This window comes from Crocuta crocuta, unplaced genomic scaffold, assembly GCF_008692635.1.
Source record: "Crocuta crocuta isolate KB4526 unplaced genomic scaffold, BGI_CrCroc_1.0 scaffold323, whole genome shotgun sequence".
Classification (NCBI taxonomy): domain Eukaryota; kingdom Metazoa; phylum Chordata; class Mammalia; order Carnivora; family Hyaenidae; genus Crocuta; species Crocuta crocuta.
In genome coordinates this window covers 2,289,334-2,307,886 of record NW_027536465.1, presented here as the reverse complement: position 1 = coordinate 2,307,886, position 18,553 = coordinate 2,289,334, and the positions used below count along the sequence as shown (strand labels likewise).

At 42.6% G+C, this 18,553-nt stretch overlaps 1 protein-coding gene across 2 annotated transcripts; it reads left to right on the top strand.

Annotated features, from left to right (window-relative positions):
* The first annotated feature begins 5,797 nt into the window (after positions 1 to 5,797).
* Positions 5,798 to 17,403, top strand: LOC144218862 (membrane-spanning 4-domains subfamily A member 6D-like). 2 transcript variants are annotated; one of them, XM_077748833.1, is made up of 7 exons: positions 5,798 to 5,916; positions 7,678 to 7,840; positions 9,412 to 9,546; positions 10,884 to 10,940; positions 13,817 to 14,026; positions 15,917 to 16,018; positions 16,807 to 17,403. In XM_077748833.1, the coding sequence occupies exons 2-7, from the start codon at positions 7,694 to 7,696 to the stop codon at positions 16,903 to 16,905; spliced, it is 750 nt and encodes a 249-aa protein (XP_077604959.1). In that variant the 5' UTR covers positions 5,798 to 5,916; positions 7,678 to 7,693; the 3' UTR covers positions 16,906 to 17,403. The 2 variants fall into 2 exon arrangements, with proteins under 2 accessions (XP_077604959.1, XP_077604960.1); XM_077748834.1 differs by lacking the exon at positions 15,917 to 16,018.
* The last annotated feature ends 1,150 nt before the right edge of the window (positions 17,404 to 18,553 follow it).

Here is an 18,553-nt window from a genome sequence, read left to right as displayed (position 1 = left end):
TGAGCATCTTGTCATGTGTCTGTTGGCCATCTGTATGTCTTCTTTAAAGAAATGTCTGCTCATGTCTTCTGCCAATTTTTTAATTGGGTTATTTGTTTGGGTTTTTTGTTTGTTTTGGTGTTGAGTTGAATAAATTCTTTATATATTTTGGATACTACCTTTTATTGATATGTCATTTGCAAAAATCTTCTTCCATCCAATGGGTTGTCTTTTCGTTTCGTTGACAGTTTCCTTTGCTGTGTAGAAGACTTTTATTCGTATGTAGGCCCAATAGCTTGTTTTTGCTTTTGTTTCCCTTGTCTTAAAAGACAAATCTACCAAAATGTTGCTATAGCCAATATCAGAGAAATTACTGCCTATGCTCTCTTCTAGAGTTTTTGTGGCTTCAGGTATCAAATTTAGGTCTTTAATTTTGTTTATTTTTAGGGTTTTTTTTATTTTTTAGTTTTTTTTTTTTAGTTTTTAGTTTATTTTTGTGTATGGTGTAAGAAAGTGGTCTAGTTTCATTCTTTGGCATGTTGCTGTTCAGTTTTCCCAGCACGGTTTGTTGAAGAGACTGTTTCCCATTGCATATTCTTGCCTCTTGTGTCAAAAATTAACTGACCATACAGTCATGGGTTTACTTCTGGGTTCTTTCTCCTATTTCATTGGTCTATATATCTGTTTTTGTGCCAGTATCATACTGTTTTGTTTTGTTTTGTTTTGTTTTTTTGAAATCTGGAATTGTGATGCCTCTGGGTTTTTTTCTTCATTTTCAAGATGAAATAACTTTGGTTATTCAAGGTCTTTTGTGGTTCTATACAAGGTTGAGTATTATTTGTTCTAGTTCTGTGAAACAAGCTGTTGGCATTTTGATAAGGATTGTATTAAATCTATAGATTGCTTTGGGTAGTACGGACATTTTAATAATAATTGTTCTCCCAACCCATGAGCACAGATATCTTTCCATTGGTTTGTGTTGTCTTCAATTTCTTTCATGAGAATTTTATAGTTTTCATCATAGTATAGGGTTATTGTTTTTTTATCTCCCTCATTAAGTTTATTACAGGTATTTTATTATTTTTGGTACAATTATAAACAATGGGATTGTTTTCTTAATTTCTCTTTCTGCTACTTCATTATTAGTGTACAGAAATGCAATGGACTTCCATATATGTGGGACACAAATAGAAAGCAACTGATCTGAGACTATTCCTTAGCTAAAACAAACAAGGTTTTGTCGTATTAGATACACCCTATTGCCCACAGAGATCAGAGCCAGAAGCCCATTTCTTCAAATCACAAAGATCCTCAGCACTTCAGTCCACTTAATTCTCAGTTGGAGGACCGTTTTCCCCTTTCTTGCTGTCCACCACCTGCTTCTCCTCCACTACGTGAAGAAATTCTTCACTTATGTAGGAGTGTCTCAGTCTCCGCCATGAACTAGCTTGTGCTGGGCTCTCACCTTTCCTTCTCCAAATCCCTTGAAGGGTGGAGCAGGTGGTTAGGCTGTGTTTTCAACTGCAGACTTCCTGTTGCCCAAAAGCAATTTATCCACAGACTGTGAGCAAGACTGAAATTCTCACAAGATAATATTTGGGTTTTTTTTCTTTCCCACTCCAAGCGTTTAGGACTTTCTTACCTTTTTCCTTAAGATACCCTACTAACTAAGGATGAGGAAGTAGTGGGGGAAGTACAGAATATATATAAATGGAGGAAGGAAAAGATTACTGTGCCCACTAGTTTGTAATTTTTGTTTTCCAAAAGTCCAAAGAATAAGATACCACTAAAGAGGTTATGATAAGTGCTTCAGAAAGAGACAAGTTCCCAGTGTTTGGGTAAAAGAAGGGAGATGGAATGGAAGGAATAGTCATGATCAAGAGAATAACAGATGTCTCTGAGGACTTGAAGAAGATTCCTGTGGTCCTGGAGAAGACAGGGAACAGGGGTTTGGTGACGAAAGCTGAGAAGACAGATGGGACCTGGCTTAAACAGTCAAGGTCCATTTGGGGTGCAAAGAGCTTGGGCCTTCTTACTTTCCAAGTATATATCCTTATAACAATGACCTGCTTTGATAGATGAACACTAAAATCCTCCCCCACAGTCTAACTCTTCGTCACTATATAAACACCTGCTTTGCAAGCTCTGCCACAGGTAGAAGGGAGACTTTCCACCTCTCAGTAGAATACGATAAGAAATTAACTTGAATGACATCAGCAAGACGGTACAATAGGAAACCCCAGGCCCCCAATCTCCCATGGAGACACCAAATTAAGTATACATGGACCAGATTGTCTCGTGAGCACTCTGGAAGCCACTTAAGAAGTCACAGCATCTCAGGCAAGAACAAAGCCAAGAAAAGATGCCTCTAACTGGGTGGGAAAAAGTGACATTTTACCCACCCTGGCCCAGTGTGGGGTGATTGGGAGAAAACTCTCTTCCAGCTCTTTCATCAGGAGGGAAAGAGTGGAGGCACAGAGCATGTGTCCAGTGTCCTGGATTTTCAAGGGGTGTCGGAGGGATCGGTTTTCTGTCTCACTGGATTCAGGGTGCCCATGGAAACTGGCAGTCTGGCTGTGAGGTTGGGAGTCGCTAACAACAAAGTCAACCCCTGCGGCTTCTCATAGCAGCAGATCAACTGTAGTACCTCAGACAGACGTCAGGGGAGGAAGGTGTATGGGCTCCAGAGAAGAAGAAGGCAAACGTCTTTCACTGGGAGGTTAACACTCACGCGCCCAGAGAAGATGCATCTCAGGAAAGGTCGGAGACGTTCCCAGAATCTCTAGCCATGCTGATTGGCAAAGGTCTTCCCTGCTATGAAGCCAGTTTGAAAGACTGGAGAAGGAGGCTTTTTTTTTTTTTCAATGTCCAAATCTCAACAAAAGATCACAAAACAAAGAGAGAAACAGGAAAGCATGGCCCAGCCAAACCAAAATAAATCTTTAGAAACTGACCCTAAAGAAAAGGAGGTCTATGGGTTACTTTATCTCAGAAAGATTCCACCTTCATTATTTATTGCATCATTATTCACAGTAGCCAAATACCCGTTGGCAAATGAATGGATAAACAAGAAGTGTCATACGTATATAGCGGGATATTATTGAGCATTGAATGAGAAGGAGATCTTATCACATGCTACAATGTGAGTGAAGCTTGAGGACACCATGCTATGTGAAATATGCTGGTCAAAAAAGACAAATGTACGATTCTATGGACGTGAGGACTCCAAAGTAATCAAATTCATAGAAACAGAAAACAGAATGATGGTTGCCAGGGGCCGAGGGTGGAGGAAGTAGGGAGTTGTAATTCAATAGGTATAGACCTTCCGTTTTACAGGAAAACTGAAAAAGTTCTAGACATCTATTGCACGACAATATGAATATACGTAACACTACTGAACTGTAAATTTTATGTGGTTATATATATATATCACATAAAAATAAATATAAGTATAAAAACCAAATGGAGCACGTGGATAGCTCAGTTAGTTGAGTGTCCTACTTCTGATTTCAGCTCAGGTCATGGTTCCAGGGTTGTGGGATCGAGCCCCGTATTGGGCTCTGCACTGGGTGTGGAACCCGTTTAAGATTCTTTCTCTCTCACTCTGCCCACACCCTCAAATAAATAAAATAAAATAAATAAATAATAAAATAATTTTAAAAGCAAGTAAATAAAAATAATAAAAATTTTAAAAATTAAAGAAATTAATGAGTTAAATAGCAATAATGATCTGTTTCTCACGTACTCGCCTTTGCACAGAAGCCACAGAAAAACATTTTGCTTCTAGATCAATGGTACTCAGTGAGGAGATTTTTGTCTCCTCTCCATTGGGGGACATTTGGCAATATCTGGTGACATTTCTAGTTATCTATCGCATCTGGGGTGGGTGGTGTTACTGGCATCTAGAGAATGGGGAGGCAGAGATCCTGTTGAAGGACTCCCCTGCCCCGCAATAAAGAATATCCAATCCAAAATGTCATTAGTGCTTTTCCAGAGAAGCGCAGCCCTAAATTATTAATCACAGGTATTACTGATCTGCCAGTCCTTTGCCTCCAAGTTGGGTTAGTGGAGTCCAGACTCTAGAAACAAGAAATGGTCAAGGTGGGATAGGTCTAAGTTTAGAAAACAGAGAGAGGAGTACTTTATTCAGATATTACCGAAGCCCAAAAGAAAAAGGAGGGGGATGCGGGGGTTGGGGGGGAGGAAAGAAGGGAGGGAGATTGGAATTGGGTGTTTGAATGCGGTGGGTATTGGAGGGAAGACAGGAGATAAACCCCTGGGACCACTACTCTGTGTGGTCCTGTACTAAGCACCTTGCACGTGTTGTCTCATGCAATCCCTATAACTCTGTGATCATTTGAAGTTATAATTGTATAGAAGAAGAAGACAGACTGTAGAGGGAGTCTTTGCTTGGTTGATAGAATTAATTGGTTATTACAAATTCCACTGAAGGGAAAGAGGTTGTGGTTGTCCCTCATGGAGCTGGGCTCCTTCTTTGTCAAAGCCCAGGAGAGCATTGTACCCCCGCTATTTTACTGGATGCTGGGATGGTGATGGGGTGGCAGGGCATGATGTGAAAGTGCCAGCATGCACCTTGGGAAAGGAGACAGGGTGCCAGGAGCCCAGGAGAGAGAGAGTAGAGGTTCTTCTGTAGCTCTCCCACAGCTTCGCGGTGAGTCCATTCCCTCTCTCAGACTAACTCTAGAATTTAACCCAAGAAAACTGAGTTAGTAATCTGTGCCCTCTGGTCCTGGGAACTAAGCCAACCTTAATGGTGTTTCTTAACTCGGTTCTTGAATGTGTGGAGTTAAGTGCAGAACCCAAAGTTCCTTGAGGTGACAGTGATGGTTGTGGCTGTGTTCCCGGGGTTCCTTCTGGCTCTCCCCCAAGGGAAGGAGGAAGCTTGTGGAATGGGGCCATTCAGCTTCTCTGACTAACTTTGGTGCTGGCACCCTGAGCCAGCACCTGGTATATCAAAGTCGGCTTCCAAAGAACGCCCATCTGGACGCTTGAAGATGCATCAGATGCCTCTGTTTCACAAAACTATCCCAAGTATGAGTTTGTTAAATCTGCAGGTCCTTCCCCAACTACACCTCCATCTGGCTCCACCACTTCCTAAAGGTGTCCAATCTTTCAGGGGGCACAGAGATCCATTGCTAGAGAGAGAGGCCAGAGAAGAAAGACCACCCTACAGCAGGCAGCATCTAGGCAGTGGGAGCCGAGAGGCTGGTTCAGCCTGTCCAGAGCCTGAGGATCTGGAAAAAGAAAAATATACATAAGAACAAAAAACATTTTTTTCTATATTATATTATTACCATTACTGGCTATATATTATTGAATGCCTCTTGAAATCAGTATAGCCATTATCCCTATTATTATGACTATGGTTAGCTATATATTATTGAATATTATTATTTATCAATATCACTATTACTATCAATGTTACTATGATTAGTTACATGTTATTGAATGCTTCTTGGAAATGGTAAGGACCTTCTATAAATATTTTCTCTAAACTGATTCATAATGAATCTCCAGTTTAGAGACATAATGATATTGTTGCCCTACTTAAGAGACTTGAAAACTGAGGCAGAGAAGAACACCAACTTGTCTAATAACACAGAGCTAGGAAGTATTGGGGTGGCAGTGCACCCACAGAGCTCGGGGCATCTCATGTTCTCCCCGTGGTTAGGTGGTTCTACTTGAGGCTTTGCTGAAGATGCCAGGAGTCTGGGGGGAAAAGGAAGTGCAGGCACATTTCACAAATCTACAATCTGTATCACATCCTGTGTGGCTATAAACTCTGGACTGAGGAAGGGCTGGTGATTTTCAAAAGATGAAGACAAGTAGAAAATTCTGCAGGACCGTGTGAGAACCGAGAGTCTCCCGGGAGTTTGAGACCTCCGCTGGAAACAACAGGCTGGTCCACGGGCACAGGTAGGCAAAGCCCAGTGACTGTTTTCAACTTCTGACTCCCCTGCTGTGCCTCCCTTAGAGGGGATAGTGGATTGGAAGCTCCTGGAGAGAAGTTAAAAGGCACCAGATTATTCTGGAAATAGAGGGAAGGAGTTTTGGATTAACTCTTGCTACTGTTTTCTACCTGTGTGATCTCAGTGAGTCTCTTACCTGAGGTCATGTGATCCATGGGAGCACAAAGCTTCCCCTTTAGGCTGTTCTTGGGCCTTAGACAAACTGGACATTCCGGGGGCTGAGAATGCTGATGTGAACAGATATCCAAGCCAAGCTCCCCACTAATACCGCAGACACTTGTGGTCACTCCTCAAGTGGAGGGCTCTGGCAGTGGAGGGCCCGGGCCTTGAACTTGGCTTTCATGACTCTGGTCCTGTTCCCATATTTCTGCATGCCGCTGCTTCTCCAGAATGAATCAACACAGGCACAGGCTACTGTTGCCAGGTGGAAAGGACGAAGGGGTCACACAATCTAGTGAATTGTTCGAAGGCTTTCCATACTCAGGGGGAGCTGGGGTCCAATCTTGGCTCTACAACTTGCCAGTTGTGTAAACATCCTTGAGTAACCATCATAACTGCAAACATCTCTTCAGCATTAACTCTTTGCTGTGCATGTATGCAAAGTGGGTGTTATTTCCCTTCACAATAAACTTTTTGACTCTGAGTTTCCCTAACTACAACATATCAGCTGGGGCGCCTGCGTGGCTCAGTCGGTTAAGCGTCCGACTTCAGCTCAGGTCATGATCTCATGGTTCATGGGTTTGAGCCCCATGTTGGGCTCTGTGCTGACTGCCAGCTCAGAGCCTGGAACCTGCTACGGATTCTGTATTTCCCTCTCTCTCTCTGACCCTCCCCTGCTCATGCTGTCTCTCTCTCAGAAATAAATAAAACATTAAAAAAAAAAAAAAAGAACCAACTAACCTACAGGGTTGTTGTAAGGATTAAAGGCATTATAGGATGGGGGCACCTGGCTGGCTCAGTCCATAGAGCATGTGACTCTTGATCTCTGGGTCATGAGTTCAAGCCCCTTTTTGGGTGTAGAGCTTACTTTAAAAAGCAAAAGCAGGGGCGCCTGGGTGGCTTAGTCGGTTAAGCGTCCGACTTTCGCTCAGGTCATGATCTCGCAGTTCGTGGGTTCGAGCCCCGCGTCGGGCTCTGTGCTGACTGCCAGCTCAGAGCCTGGAGCCTGTTTCAGAGTCTGTGACTCCCTCTCTCTCTGACCCTCCCCTGCTCACGCTGTCTCTCTCTCTCTCCTAGAAATAAATAAAACATTAAAAAAAAAAAAAGCAAAAGCACTAGAGGATAATGTCTAATAAAATACAATTTAAAAATACTTAGAATTAACCCTAATAAGTGTTATTATTGGGCAAAAAAATGAACAGTTAGGTAGCGTGAGAAGTACAGAACCTGAATAGGAAAACGTTGACGAATAGAACCCTTACTGCATCTCATAACCGATAAAGACACCTGAGGGTGAAATTCATTGAATAGTTGGCTATTCCGTTGTTGGGTAGAACTAGGGAGAGCTTTCTACATATTGTAAGNGCTGGGGGGGGGGGGAATATTCATGATACTAACTTTTTGTGGTTTTCACAGCTGCAGGGTATCAATTTCCTTCCCTAAAAGAATAAGTCAAGTCAGGACTAATGGGCAAATACTGGCTTCCAGTTTTGAGAGCCCTAAGAGCCCTATACTTTTAAAAGCTTAATTTATTTATTTTCTCTTTCAGAGTTCGTGGCACCATCATGATATCACAGCCCATGACCAATGAGGCTGTTGTAGTTCTGACACCAAATGGCATCAGATTCCCCCAAACAGGGGGACCCAAACCTACCAGCCAGAGACGGTACAGCCTGGTGAAACAGCTAAAAGCAGAAGTCAAAGTTCTAGGGGTAAGCTCAATTCAGAACATGCTGGAATGAGATGGTGGTGGGAGGGTGCTGGAAAGCAAGTGTAGTCTTGGGACTACATCGTGAATATGGAGGCTCTTAAGTTTTGCCAGAGGGACCCTGGGTTCATGAGTTGACCAATGGAAGCCATTTGCAGAGCCATCCAAACCTTCTCCAGACATAAGATGATGATGTTTTTCCCCTATTCTGAATACTAGCAATTGAGTTTTTGTTGGTTTCTGTAGTTTTGCCATAGCCCACTTCTCAACATTTTCTTCTTGTAAAAAAAAAAAATCACTTTCTTTTTTTATTTTTTAAATGCTTCATTTATTTTTAATAGAGGGAGAGAGTGTGTGTATACAATCTGGGGAGGGGCAGAGAGAGAGAGAGGGAGACAGAATCTGAAGCAGGCTCCAGGCTCTGAGCTGTCAGCACAGAGCCCAACAGGGGGCTTGGACTCATGAACTGTGAGATCATGACCTGAGCCAAAGTCAGACACTCAACCAATAGAGCCACCCAAGTGCCCCAAAAATCACTTTCTTGAAATTTAATCAGCATACAAAAAGCTGTATGTCTACATTTTTTACTAAAGTAATGATGGTAAATAATTACATATTTTATGTTCATTTTTTCTATGTGTTCACCAATTGCATGCTTATGCAACCTGACTGATTTTTTGAAGGGAATTTTTCCTTCACCATAAATTATGAGAAAAATAAGCTTCTTTCCCATCTTTTATCTGTTTTGAGAACAGAGATGAAATGTGCCTTTTGTTAGCTTCTCTCCTCTCATGCATGATTTATATAGTTTGAGTTTAGCGCTCATAGTTTGAGTTTGCTAGGCAGAATAATTTATTAAAGGAGCTCTGTGGAGTGAAGGGGGAAGTGCTGGGAGGGATATATGTAAGACTGAAATGGCGGGACCCATTGCCTTGCCTCAAATACATGATCCTGTGGGGTACTATGAGGCTCGTGGGACATAATATTTGGAAAACTGCTTGACAAATATTAATAGAGCTGGAAATGTCTGAGGACGATGTCAAGGAGGGAAACTTGGTCACTTGAAAGCCAAGATCCTCAGCTATAGGGACGTGGACTGGAGGAGTCAAGGAGCTGACCAGAGGCTCAGGCTCTCTGTTGTGTCAGCAGGGGTCTGGGAGATGTAGGGACGGACTTCATCACCAGTCCCAAGACAGCGTGAGGGCTTTCAGATCCCCCCTGTCTCCATAAGAGATAGAAGGAGAGTTGGTAGTAACAGAAGGAGAGAGCCAGGGGAAACAGTCTGGTATTGAGCCGGGAGCAAGAGCCATAAACAGACGAGGGCCAGAAAGGCAGAGATGCCTGAAGGTTTGCTGAGCACCAGCCAGATGGCCCGAGACAGCAGTTTTCTGTGACACAACAGCATCTCCTCCGACATCTTTGTGGAGTCCTCGCTCCAGACCTTTTTCAGTGTCTGTATCCTGGCTGGGATCCTGTAGAAGGTGATGATGGGTAAGTACCTTGGGAGAGCTAAAGAGGCCTGCCTTTCCAAATGCTGATTTTAATCCTCCATTTCCTTTCTTCTTCTTCCAACAGGCTATCCAGATCCTGTGCGGGGTGATGGTGTTGATTTTGGGAATCATTTTCGTATCTGCTCCCAACTCTCCATCCTTTACCCCAGTGTTTTCCATCCCTTTGAAGGCTGCTTACCCATTCGTGGGAGGCTTGTGTGTGAGTAGAGATCCTTAGGAGGACATGAGGGGTGTGAGTGGGAAGAGGATGCCCGGAGGGCAGGCTGTGCACCTGTAAGCTCGCTGTCTGCCGGGAGCACGGGGTCAATGGTAGAACACGTTTCCCTTTGTGTGTAGCCCAGGCAAGAGTTGAGTAGGGTGGGAGGGCAGAAGTCACCTGATTTTAAATCTATTTCTTGGTTGGCTCAAATAATCATGTCTTCTGAAGATCACCTTACTTTTCATCTCATCACCTTGAGGATTTCACAAGTTTGTCTTCTTATCTATTCCAAGATCCCATCAAAGACACTACATTACATTAAATAATTGTGTCTCCTTAGGCTCTTGTAAGGCTTTTTCAGACTTGTCCTTGAGGGTGTTGATATTCTTGAGTAGCACTGGCCAGGATTTTTAGAATTTTAGAAAGTTCCTAAGTTTGGGTTCATCTGATAACTCTTCTCACACCAGACTGGTTGTGATGGATTTTCAGGCAGAAGACAACAGAGGTGAGGTGGTTCTCTCAAGGGCATAGGCTACCAACATGATTTGTCACTGAGGATATTAACCTTGACCCTGTGGCTGAGATAGAATCAGCAGCTTCCACTTGCTGTAAAGTCACTTCTTTCCATACTCTTTGAGAGCAAGTCATGAAGCACAGCCGCGCTGATACAGGCACCCTGTCCAGTTTTCAAAACCCAGGATTTATTTAGGCAGACCTAAATTACTTAATGCTAGGGCCATGGAAGCTACAAGTTTTCTCTTCTCCCTGTTTTGTCCCATTTTTTTCCATTGTTAAAGGATTTTCTGTTACTTAACTGTACCAAATCTATTAGATTATGAATATTGTAAAATAGTATCTTTGATTTTCTGAACACAGCCTTAATGATTTGCTGCTGTCCAGGCTTGTCTTCTCTCTGACCTCAGCCTCCACTCCACCCTAGCCAGGGGAGCCACCAATTTAAAATGTGGGTCTTGGTTCTCCCATATCTGTTAGCTTCTCTCACTCTTTTCTTTTTTCCATACCACTGCTTTCATATTTTTCTCTACATAATGTCTAACTACAAAACTCTCTTCTCTTGTTTAAAAAACACCTTCTTTCCTGGCTCTTAAGGCCTTAATTTTGTTTACTGGGATAGATTCCTACCTCTGCTCATGCTTTTCTGAATACTTTCTGGGAAAAACAGCCATATCTATGTAATTAATTGGGTCTTACATTGTTGGTCATTGGTTCTCCAGGACTGTTTCCATAAAAGTTTTCCAGAAACACTGTGATAATAACATTGTAGCTTCATCTATACATAGAAACTGACCTCACCATTGTCTCTCCTTTCTGAGTAGTTTGTCATTTCTGGAACTCTGTCAGTCATCATGGAGAAAAAGTCAACTAAGCCTTTGGTGAGTATAAGAACTATAACCCACAACTCATGAATCAAAATGAAATTGAGGGAGAACTTTCCAAGGTCAATCTCTCTACCTTGCAAAGTTGGAAGCTAAATTTCAGAGCAGATATTTGGCAGAGTCAGGAACTGAGCCTGGATCATCTATATTCCTGTCTATTACACCCTCCTCCAATCACTGCATGCTCAATCACACATTTCGTCCAGGGTACTCTTATACCCTACATCAGTGCCCAGGGATCAGTTCTAGAAAAAGTCTGCCTCCTTATAATGCCCCTTTGATGGTAACTGGACTTCAAATTTAGATCTTCAATGACAAAAAAGTGACACTATTATAAAGAGGTCTAGTTGTTGTAGATTCACTGTTTAAGCCCATCTGTCCAAACTCTTGAGAACCTAGTCAAAATTGTTATTTATGTGGGGAATTCTCTCTCATTCTTTTATCTATCTGATCTAAAAATTAATACTTCTGTTGGAATTGAGTATGAACTCTCGAGTCCTAAAAGTTGGCATTAGTTATTGGTATTGGATAAGAAAACAACTTCACCTGCATTTAAATCTTCCAGGAAAACTAGAACTGGGTGTGGCAGGGAGAGAAAAACTGGATTATAGGGAGATTTCTAATCTGTAAAGTTTTACTAAGTCCTCAATCAATCCTAGACCCCTCAAGTAGTTTGATGTTGGGGGTCACATGTGAGAATGCCATAGAACATAGTAACACAGAAACTCCATTTGGAAGCTCTACTTACCAAAATCTCCTGTAGGCAGCAGGAAATTAGAGAGAGTGCTCAGGGCAAAGCCAATCTCTCTCTCTCTCTCTCTCGCTCTCTCGCTCTCTCGCTCTCTCGCTCTCTCGCTCTCCATCAGAATTTAGAGACTGATGACTTGGAACCCTTTCCTAGCTCCCAAGCTGCTAGGTAAGTGCTGTCCTGAAGAATTTACTGTAGTAATAGAGATGGAGTAATCACACTGCCCGGTATGGTAGTCACATGTTGCAACTGAGAACAGGAAATGTGGCCAGTGAAACTGACAAACCGAACTTCGTATTTTTTTATTTCAGTTTACTTTAAATATAAGTAGCCCACGTGGCTAGTGACAACCATATTGGATAATGTTTCTAGGGGCGGCTGGGTGGCTCAGTCCATTAAGCATCCATCTCTTGACTTCAGCTCAGGTCATAATCTCATGGTTCTTGGTATCAAGGCCCGCATTGGGCTCTGTGCTGACAGTGTAGAGCTTGCTTGGGATTCTCTCTCTCTTTTCTGTCTGCACCTCCCACACATGCACATGCTCGCTTGCTCTTCCTCTTCCTCAACTAAATACACATTTTTAATTTTTTAAAGGTTTTTTTAAAATTTATTTCTGAGAGAGAAAGAGACAGCATGAGCAGAGGAGGGTCAGAGAGAGAGGGAGATACAGAATCTGAAGCAGCCTCCAGGCTCTGAGCTAGCTGTCAGCACAGAGCCCGAAGCGGGGCTCAGATTCTCAAACCGTGAGATCATGACCTGAGCCGAAGTCAGACGCTCAACCGACTGAGCCACCCAGGTGCCCCAATATACATTTTTTTAAAAAGCTAATATTTCTAGATTTTTAGGGGGAAGCTTATGGGACTCTTACCCCAGAGAAGAGCAATGACAGAGTGAACAGGGCAGCAAACTCAAGGCCATGGGGTGTGGGCTTTGGGTGTGCTCTGGCTCACCAGAGCCATCTATCTTGTAGTGAATTCTACTGTGCTCACACATTATACCAGCCCTTTCTGAGGTTGAGGACGAATACTGTCCCAGAACAAAGCTAATTTATTCTAAGAAATCTACACATTAGAAATCATGATTTGCTGGTTATCAGGAGGCCCAGGAGCATGCACCTTAGTCATTATTTTAGGGAACAGGGTTAGGAGGAGAAAAATGCCCTCCCTATTCTCTATCATGCCCCAAAGTTCCAACTGCTAAGCCATTAAAGAAAGAGGAACCTAGATAGGATTATGTGATATTCTATTTTATAACTACTTGGTGTGCCCTAGACCACACTCACCTATAAATATAGCTTCCAGGATCATCCTTGCTCAATTCCCCTCTTCTGTGAGTTGGCGTAGAAGATTCCTCAGCTCTGAGATCAGTTTATTTATTGCCCTCACTCACTTCACGCATGTAGAAATGAAACCCAGAGTGGGAAATGAACTGAGGGACTGAGCACTCAGGAAAACTGAGAGGGTCACAGGCAAAACTACTACCATGACCTCAGCTTCCTAACACCCAGTCTGGCCTTCTACTTCACACTGCCACTCACATGCTACACCATCCTCAGGCCTGAGGCTAGAACTCTGTCTAAACTCATTCATACGGAACCCTGGGTGCGAGTACCCAGAGCCTGTACACTCCAGGGCTCACCTAAGCCTGAGTACCATGTCCCCATATTTCTCTCTGGGTGTGTGGGTATTTAAGAGGGTCGTGTGCAGGGAGGAGTGCCTCCTCTGTGTAGCCAATGCTTCCACCAGGGGTTTCTGAATGAGCTGGGGGAGAAAGAAATCACACCTGCCTTTGGTCATACTTTTTGGTGGATTCTGTAGGCACAGCCTCATGGAGTCCAGCCAGCAGTTCTGGGTAAAGAATTTAGGAGAGTAATATTCTCTGCCACCTACTGAAGTCCTACTTGGGGAGAAACATTTCATTTATTCGTTTACTTATCCAAGATATAACTTCTAGGTGCAGAGATATTGCTAAGTGCTGGGGAGACATATGGGTTTAAGTCTACTAACACTAGACTTCCTGAAGGACATAGATAAGAAAATAAGGTTTTGCAATGCCTTGGCAGAGAGAGATAATAGAACGTTTGCTGCTTGTCAGGAGTGATTCTTACTCAGCATTTGTCTGTCAGGTTTGGAGCAGCGTGGCTGCAAACATTCTGAGCTCTCTATGTGCCCTAGTGGGTTTTATTCTCCTCTCTGTAACCTTGGCTGCTTTGGATCCTGCCTTTCGGAAGTGTACCTTCAACCAAAAGAACAGAGAACTCGAAGAGACTACATTTCACTATTATGTTCACCCACTTATTGACAAGGAATGCTTCACGGCCAAAAGCACTCTGACTGTAAGTATATTTAGATGGGGTGCTCCAGTCATGTGAGGTTTCTGAAAGCCTTGACTTTTTGTTATCCCTTCTTTTGAAAATCTGTCTGATTCTTTATGGTTTGGGCATCTGGGAGAAGGCCAACCCTCTGTCTTCCCAAAGAAGGGCACTGCCTAACTGAGGTGACAGGGAGAGGCTCTGGTGTAGTGAAGAGGAGTAGAACAGGAAATGCCAAATTTGATGAGGAAAAGCTAAAACTTACCATTGATAGAGGTTCTTAATAATCAAAGTAATTCTGTTGTTAGAGTCATAAAATATGAGTTTACCAAACCGAAAATCTTGGCACATGGAAAGGTACATTCAGAAAGTCAAAGACAGCAGGAAGACGCAAGTGATCGGGAAGTATGTGTACTGGGGTGTTGACTCGGCCTGAGCAGACATCAGGCCCAGCACTGAGAAGTAGAGGGTAGGAAGTCTGACCTTGGAGGTGAGGGCTTCTCCTTCTGGTGACCACAGTGATGAACAGGATTAATCAAGTGAGAAGGCAACATCATTGTTCTTTGTTATAACTTAAGAGATTGAATTTATTAATATTAAATTAAGAAATATGTCTAGGAAGATGAAGAGTGTTAACCGATAATAATTGCCATTATTGGGGAAAAGAAAGCAATGAAGTTTAACTAATAGAAATAATGTCTTAAGTTGGAGCATTCAAGGGAATGGGTATGGTGAGAAAACCCTGAGAAAGACACCAATAAAGAGGCAGCAGAAAATGTGTTGTCCTGCAATCACCAAAGTGGATGATGTCAAGGACACAGCTGGAGGATGGCCAGAGCTGGTCAAGCATGTGCTTGCACACCACTCCTTATGGAGCTGGCCCAAGCAACTTGCTTCTTTCCAGGTTCGTGATATGATCAGGGGAAAAGGTACATGCAAATGAGGTTGACAGTAATGGACCTAACCCCGCACTTGGAGGAGCCAGCTCCATTGTGGGAATAATTCTGGACAGAAGTTTGGGAGGAATTTGTATAATGAATAAAGTATGAATTTGTGAGGGATCATTTTGCTTTATAAATAAAGGGATTAGCGTGGGCTTGCTTGCTATGACAATTTCTCATTAACGTCAACAAGTTGGATTTCCTCTTCCACTATGTATAAATAGACTAGAAGCCTGTGCAATCACATTTTCTCTCCTGTCCTATCATCTTGCCAGGTCTGCATGAAGGATGCCTCAGGACAGAAATGGTAGAACCTAGTCTCTTGGGGAAGCATCTTCTTTGAGTTGATTTGGTTTGTTAGATGATGATGTTTATGCTATGTTTATTGCCTTGATTGTTTTTTCGAACTCTCGCAGATGTCAAGAAAAGCTAAGAAAGCCCATCCAAAGGGGGTGTTAATATTGAACTTTACAAAGGGCTTGCACCAATGAGGTCAAAACCTCGTTGGTTCTCAGATCCCTCTGAGAAGGAAGTATCAAGGTGCACATTTGATAAATGAGGAAACAAGCTAGAGAAGTAGAGACTTCAGGCTCACTCAGCTACTAAGCAGTAGAGGTGAGGCTGAGGCTAGAATGGAATCTGGCATTTCTCAGCCCTGGGAGTTATCATACCACCAGCTGAGTCAACAAGGTCATCAGATGTAGCTATGCCTCCAAGCGAGTGGAGACAAAGTGGGTTATGTGTAGCTGATGTGGTTAAGGCTCATCCTCCCTCTCAAGGGTCTAAATAAGCAAAGGGTTTAAACTAAGTCAATTGCTAGGCTGGGAAGGAGCAGTGTGCTCTTGCTGAGGGTGTTTCTTCCTTCACTCTCTGATGGTTGAGGCGGTCTTCATCTCTTACAGTCACCACCCAACAAGGGATGAGGGCTTCGGTTGACTCAAGCACTGCCAACCTTGTATTCCCTACATTGCAGGGAACTCTGTCTGTGATGCTGATATACACGGTGTTGGAGCTCTGCCTGGCCGTGCTCACTGCTGCGGTTTGGTGGAAACAGGCTCACTCTGACTTCCTTGGGGTGAGTGTGCTGGCCAGCCTCCCTGAGTCCTGCTAGGTGTCTTTCAGGTTCAGGACTGAGTTGAGTGATGTCAGCAAGAGTGGCAGATGGGCCGGCAGTTGTCGGTCATGAGATACACATCAGAGCCGGTGTGATGGGGATGGAAGACAGATGAGGAAAGCAGAACAGCTGGGGAGCTGATTGGCTGAGGATTAACCAAATGGGATGGTTGAACCTGATAAATTGACTGGTTCAATCTTCCATTTTGTAAATGCAGAAACCTGGAAGTGAAATGACTTGCCTGGCATGGTGTATGAGTCTGTGCTATGCTTGGGTCCCTAGAACTTGGTTTGTATCTTTCCTAGACAGCCCCAGTCTCCTTAACAGTCTTGACTTAGTGAAGGACATTTGCACACGACTGGATTTGGTAAACGTCTTTTGCTCTGGCCTCGACTTCCTGTGATCTTTACATTCTTTTTTCATCTAAAAGATACTTTAAAAAAAATTGTTGTTTCAAATTCCATAGGACAGCACCCTCCCACCACTATAGACCCACGGCTTCATTTAACCGAATTAAAAAGCCTCGATTTATCCAAAATTTTATTGCAGAAAGCAGAATGAATACTGAGCTGATGAGCAGCACTTATTTAAAGAGCTTAATGACATGCTATATTCATCTTGTATAACACACACACGCACACACTCAGAGATTGGAGGAAATGACATTGAGAGATGTATATATTAAGCTGAACCTGAATGAAGTCTGAAGAACTAACATATGAAGAACTAACGTATTTTGTTTCTTTTAGAGTGTGCTTTTCCTGCCTCAGAGTTACAAGAATAAATCCAGCACAGCCTCAAAGGCATTTCATGCCGACCCTGAATACAAAGAACTTGTGACTTCTTAGGGGAAATACTCATCAGAAATTTGGTTTTATGATAATATATGAAGACCAGCCAGAGAAACTCAAGAAAGCAAAGTTTGAATTCCCTGAAATGTAGGATTTATGTAATGAACACTGCAAATATATATGCATATATGTATATGTATATATCTGTGTGTATATATATATTTGTTTTGTTTTCTTGTTGTTGAATATATGTGTTCATTGGGGGTGTTTTGATTTGGCATTAGGTAAAGGTGCAGATGTGTAAATTACCATTGGCTAGACAGCCAAATAGTCAGACATTTACCAAAACACTAGACACGATTGTGTGATTCAGTGATTCTGCTGACGTAAAGGAGACAACTCATTCTTGTCCCCCTTAATCACCAACCGGAATTAGCTGACTTACAGTGGTGTTCAGACTCGTTTATAGCAGACAGTAGTGTTTCATCACATGATTTTACTCATTACTGTATGCAGATAAACCCCCTACAATTAAATCTCAGAAGCTGTGTAAGTAATGGGCTTCGAAATAAAATCTTTCTTTGATTTCTATGATGTGTATTTTGTCAATACCACCAAGCAATTAACTCAATTCCAATACTATCTACCTGGAGATAGCATCTAACCTTACAGGTTAAGGGCTCAGTCCTACTAGACCACGATCCTATCACCCACTTCAGACGGCAGTAGTAGGTCCAGATTGTCACCTGAGCTTCTGGCTCACTGGCTATAGATGGAGGTTCCCAAGCCCCCCTCCTTAGTTCAACTAATTTGCTAGAGTGGCTCACAGAACTCAGAGAAATGTTTCGCTTACATAGGGAAGAGATACAGAGGACAAGGAATGGGAAAGGATGTGGAGGACTCCTCTTCCCGAATCTCCTTGTGTTTACCAGGAAGCTATCCCAATCCTGTCCTTCTGATGTTTTACGTAGGCTTTGTTACATACTCATGATTGATGAGATCATTGGCCATTGGTGATAAAACTCAGTTTTTAGCCCCTCTCTCCTTTCCAGAGGTTGGGAGGGGTGGGGGATGGACTGATAGTTCCAATCTTCTAATCAATCATAAGGTCGGTTTCTCTGCTTGGGGAGGGTCCCCAATGGATCCTTAGGTTCCCTGAGGGCTCATCAACATAAAATAAACTCATTAACATAAAAACCAACTCATTAACATAAAAAATATATCTTTACTGTTCTATCGCTTAAGAAATTCTACAGATTCGCAGAGCTCTGTTCCAAGAACTGGAAGACTATATATATATTTCTTATTATAAATATCACAAAATCATAATTACATATTTTTGGAAACTCCTTTTTTTCATGTGTCCTTTTAAATACAGAGTAAGTCAGTGAAATGAAAGAAACACACCTAACCTTGAACCCCCTTCTCCCTGATCAAATACTCAAACAAAACAAAGGAGCGAGGACTAACTAGAATATTTATTGTTATTTAAGAGGCAACCAATTCATATTCTTTTCCTGATTTCAAAATAGGAAAGAGCAGTTGTCCCACTGTAAATGTTAAGCCTCAACACATATACACACATGTGCGTACACACATACACACACATGCTGGGTGTAAAAAGACTCCTTCTAATTTTCTATAAGCTCTATTTTTTAAAGATTTTTCTCACGTTCTCCCTGCCCTGACCCACCACGTCAGGATC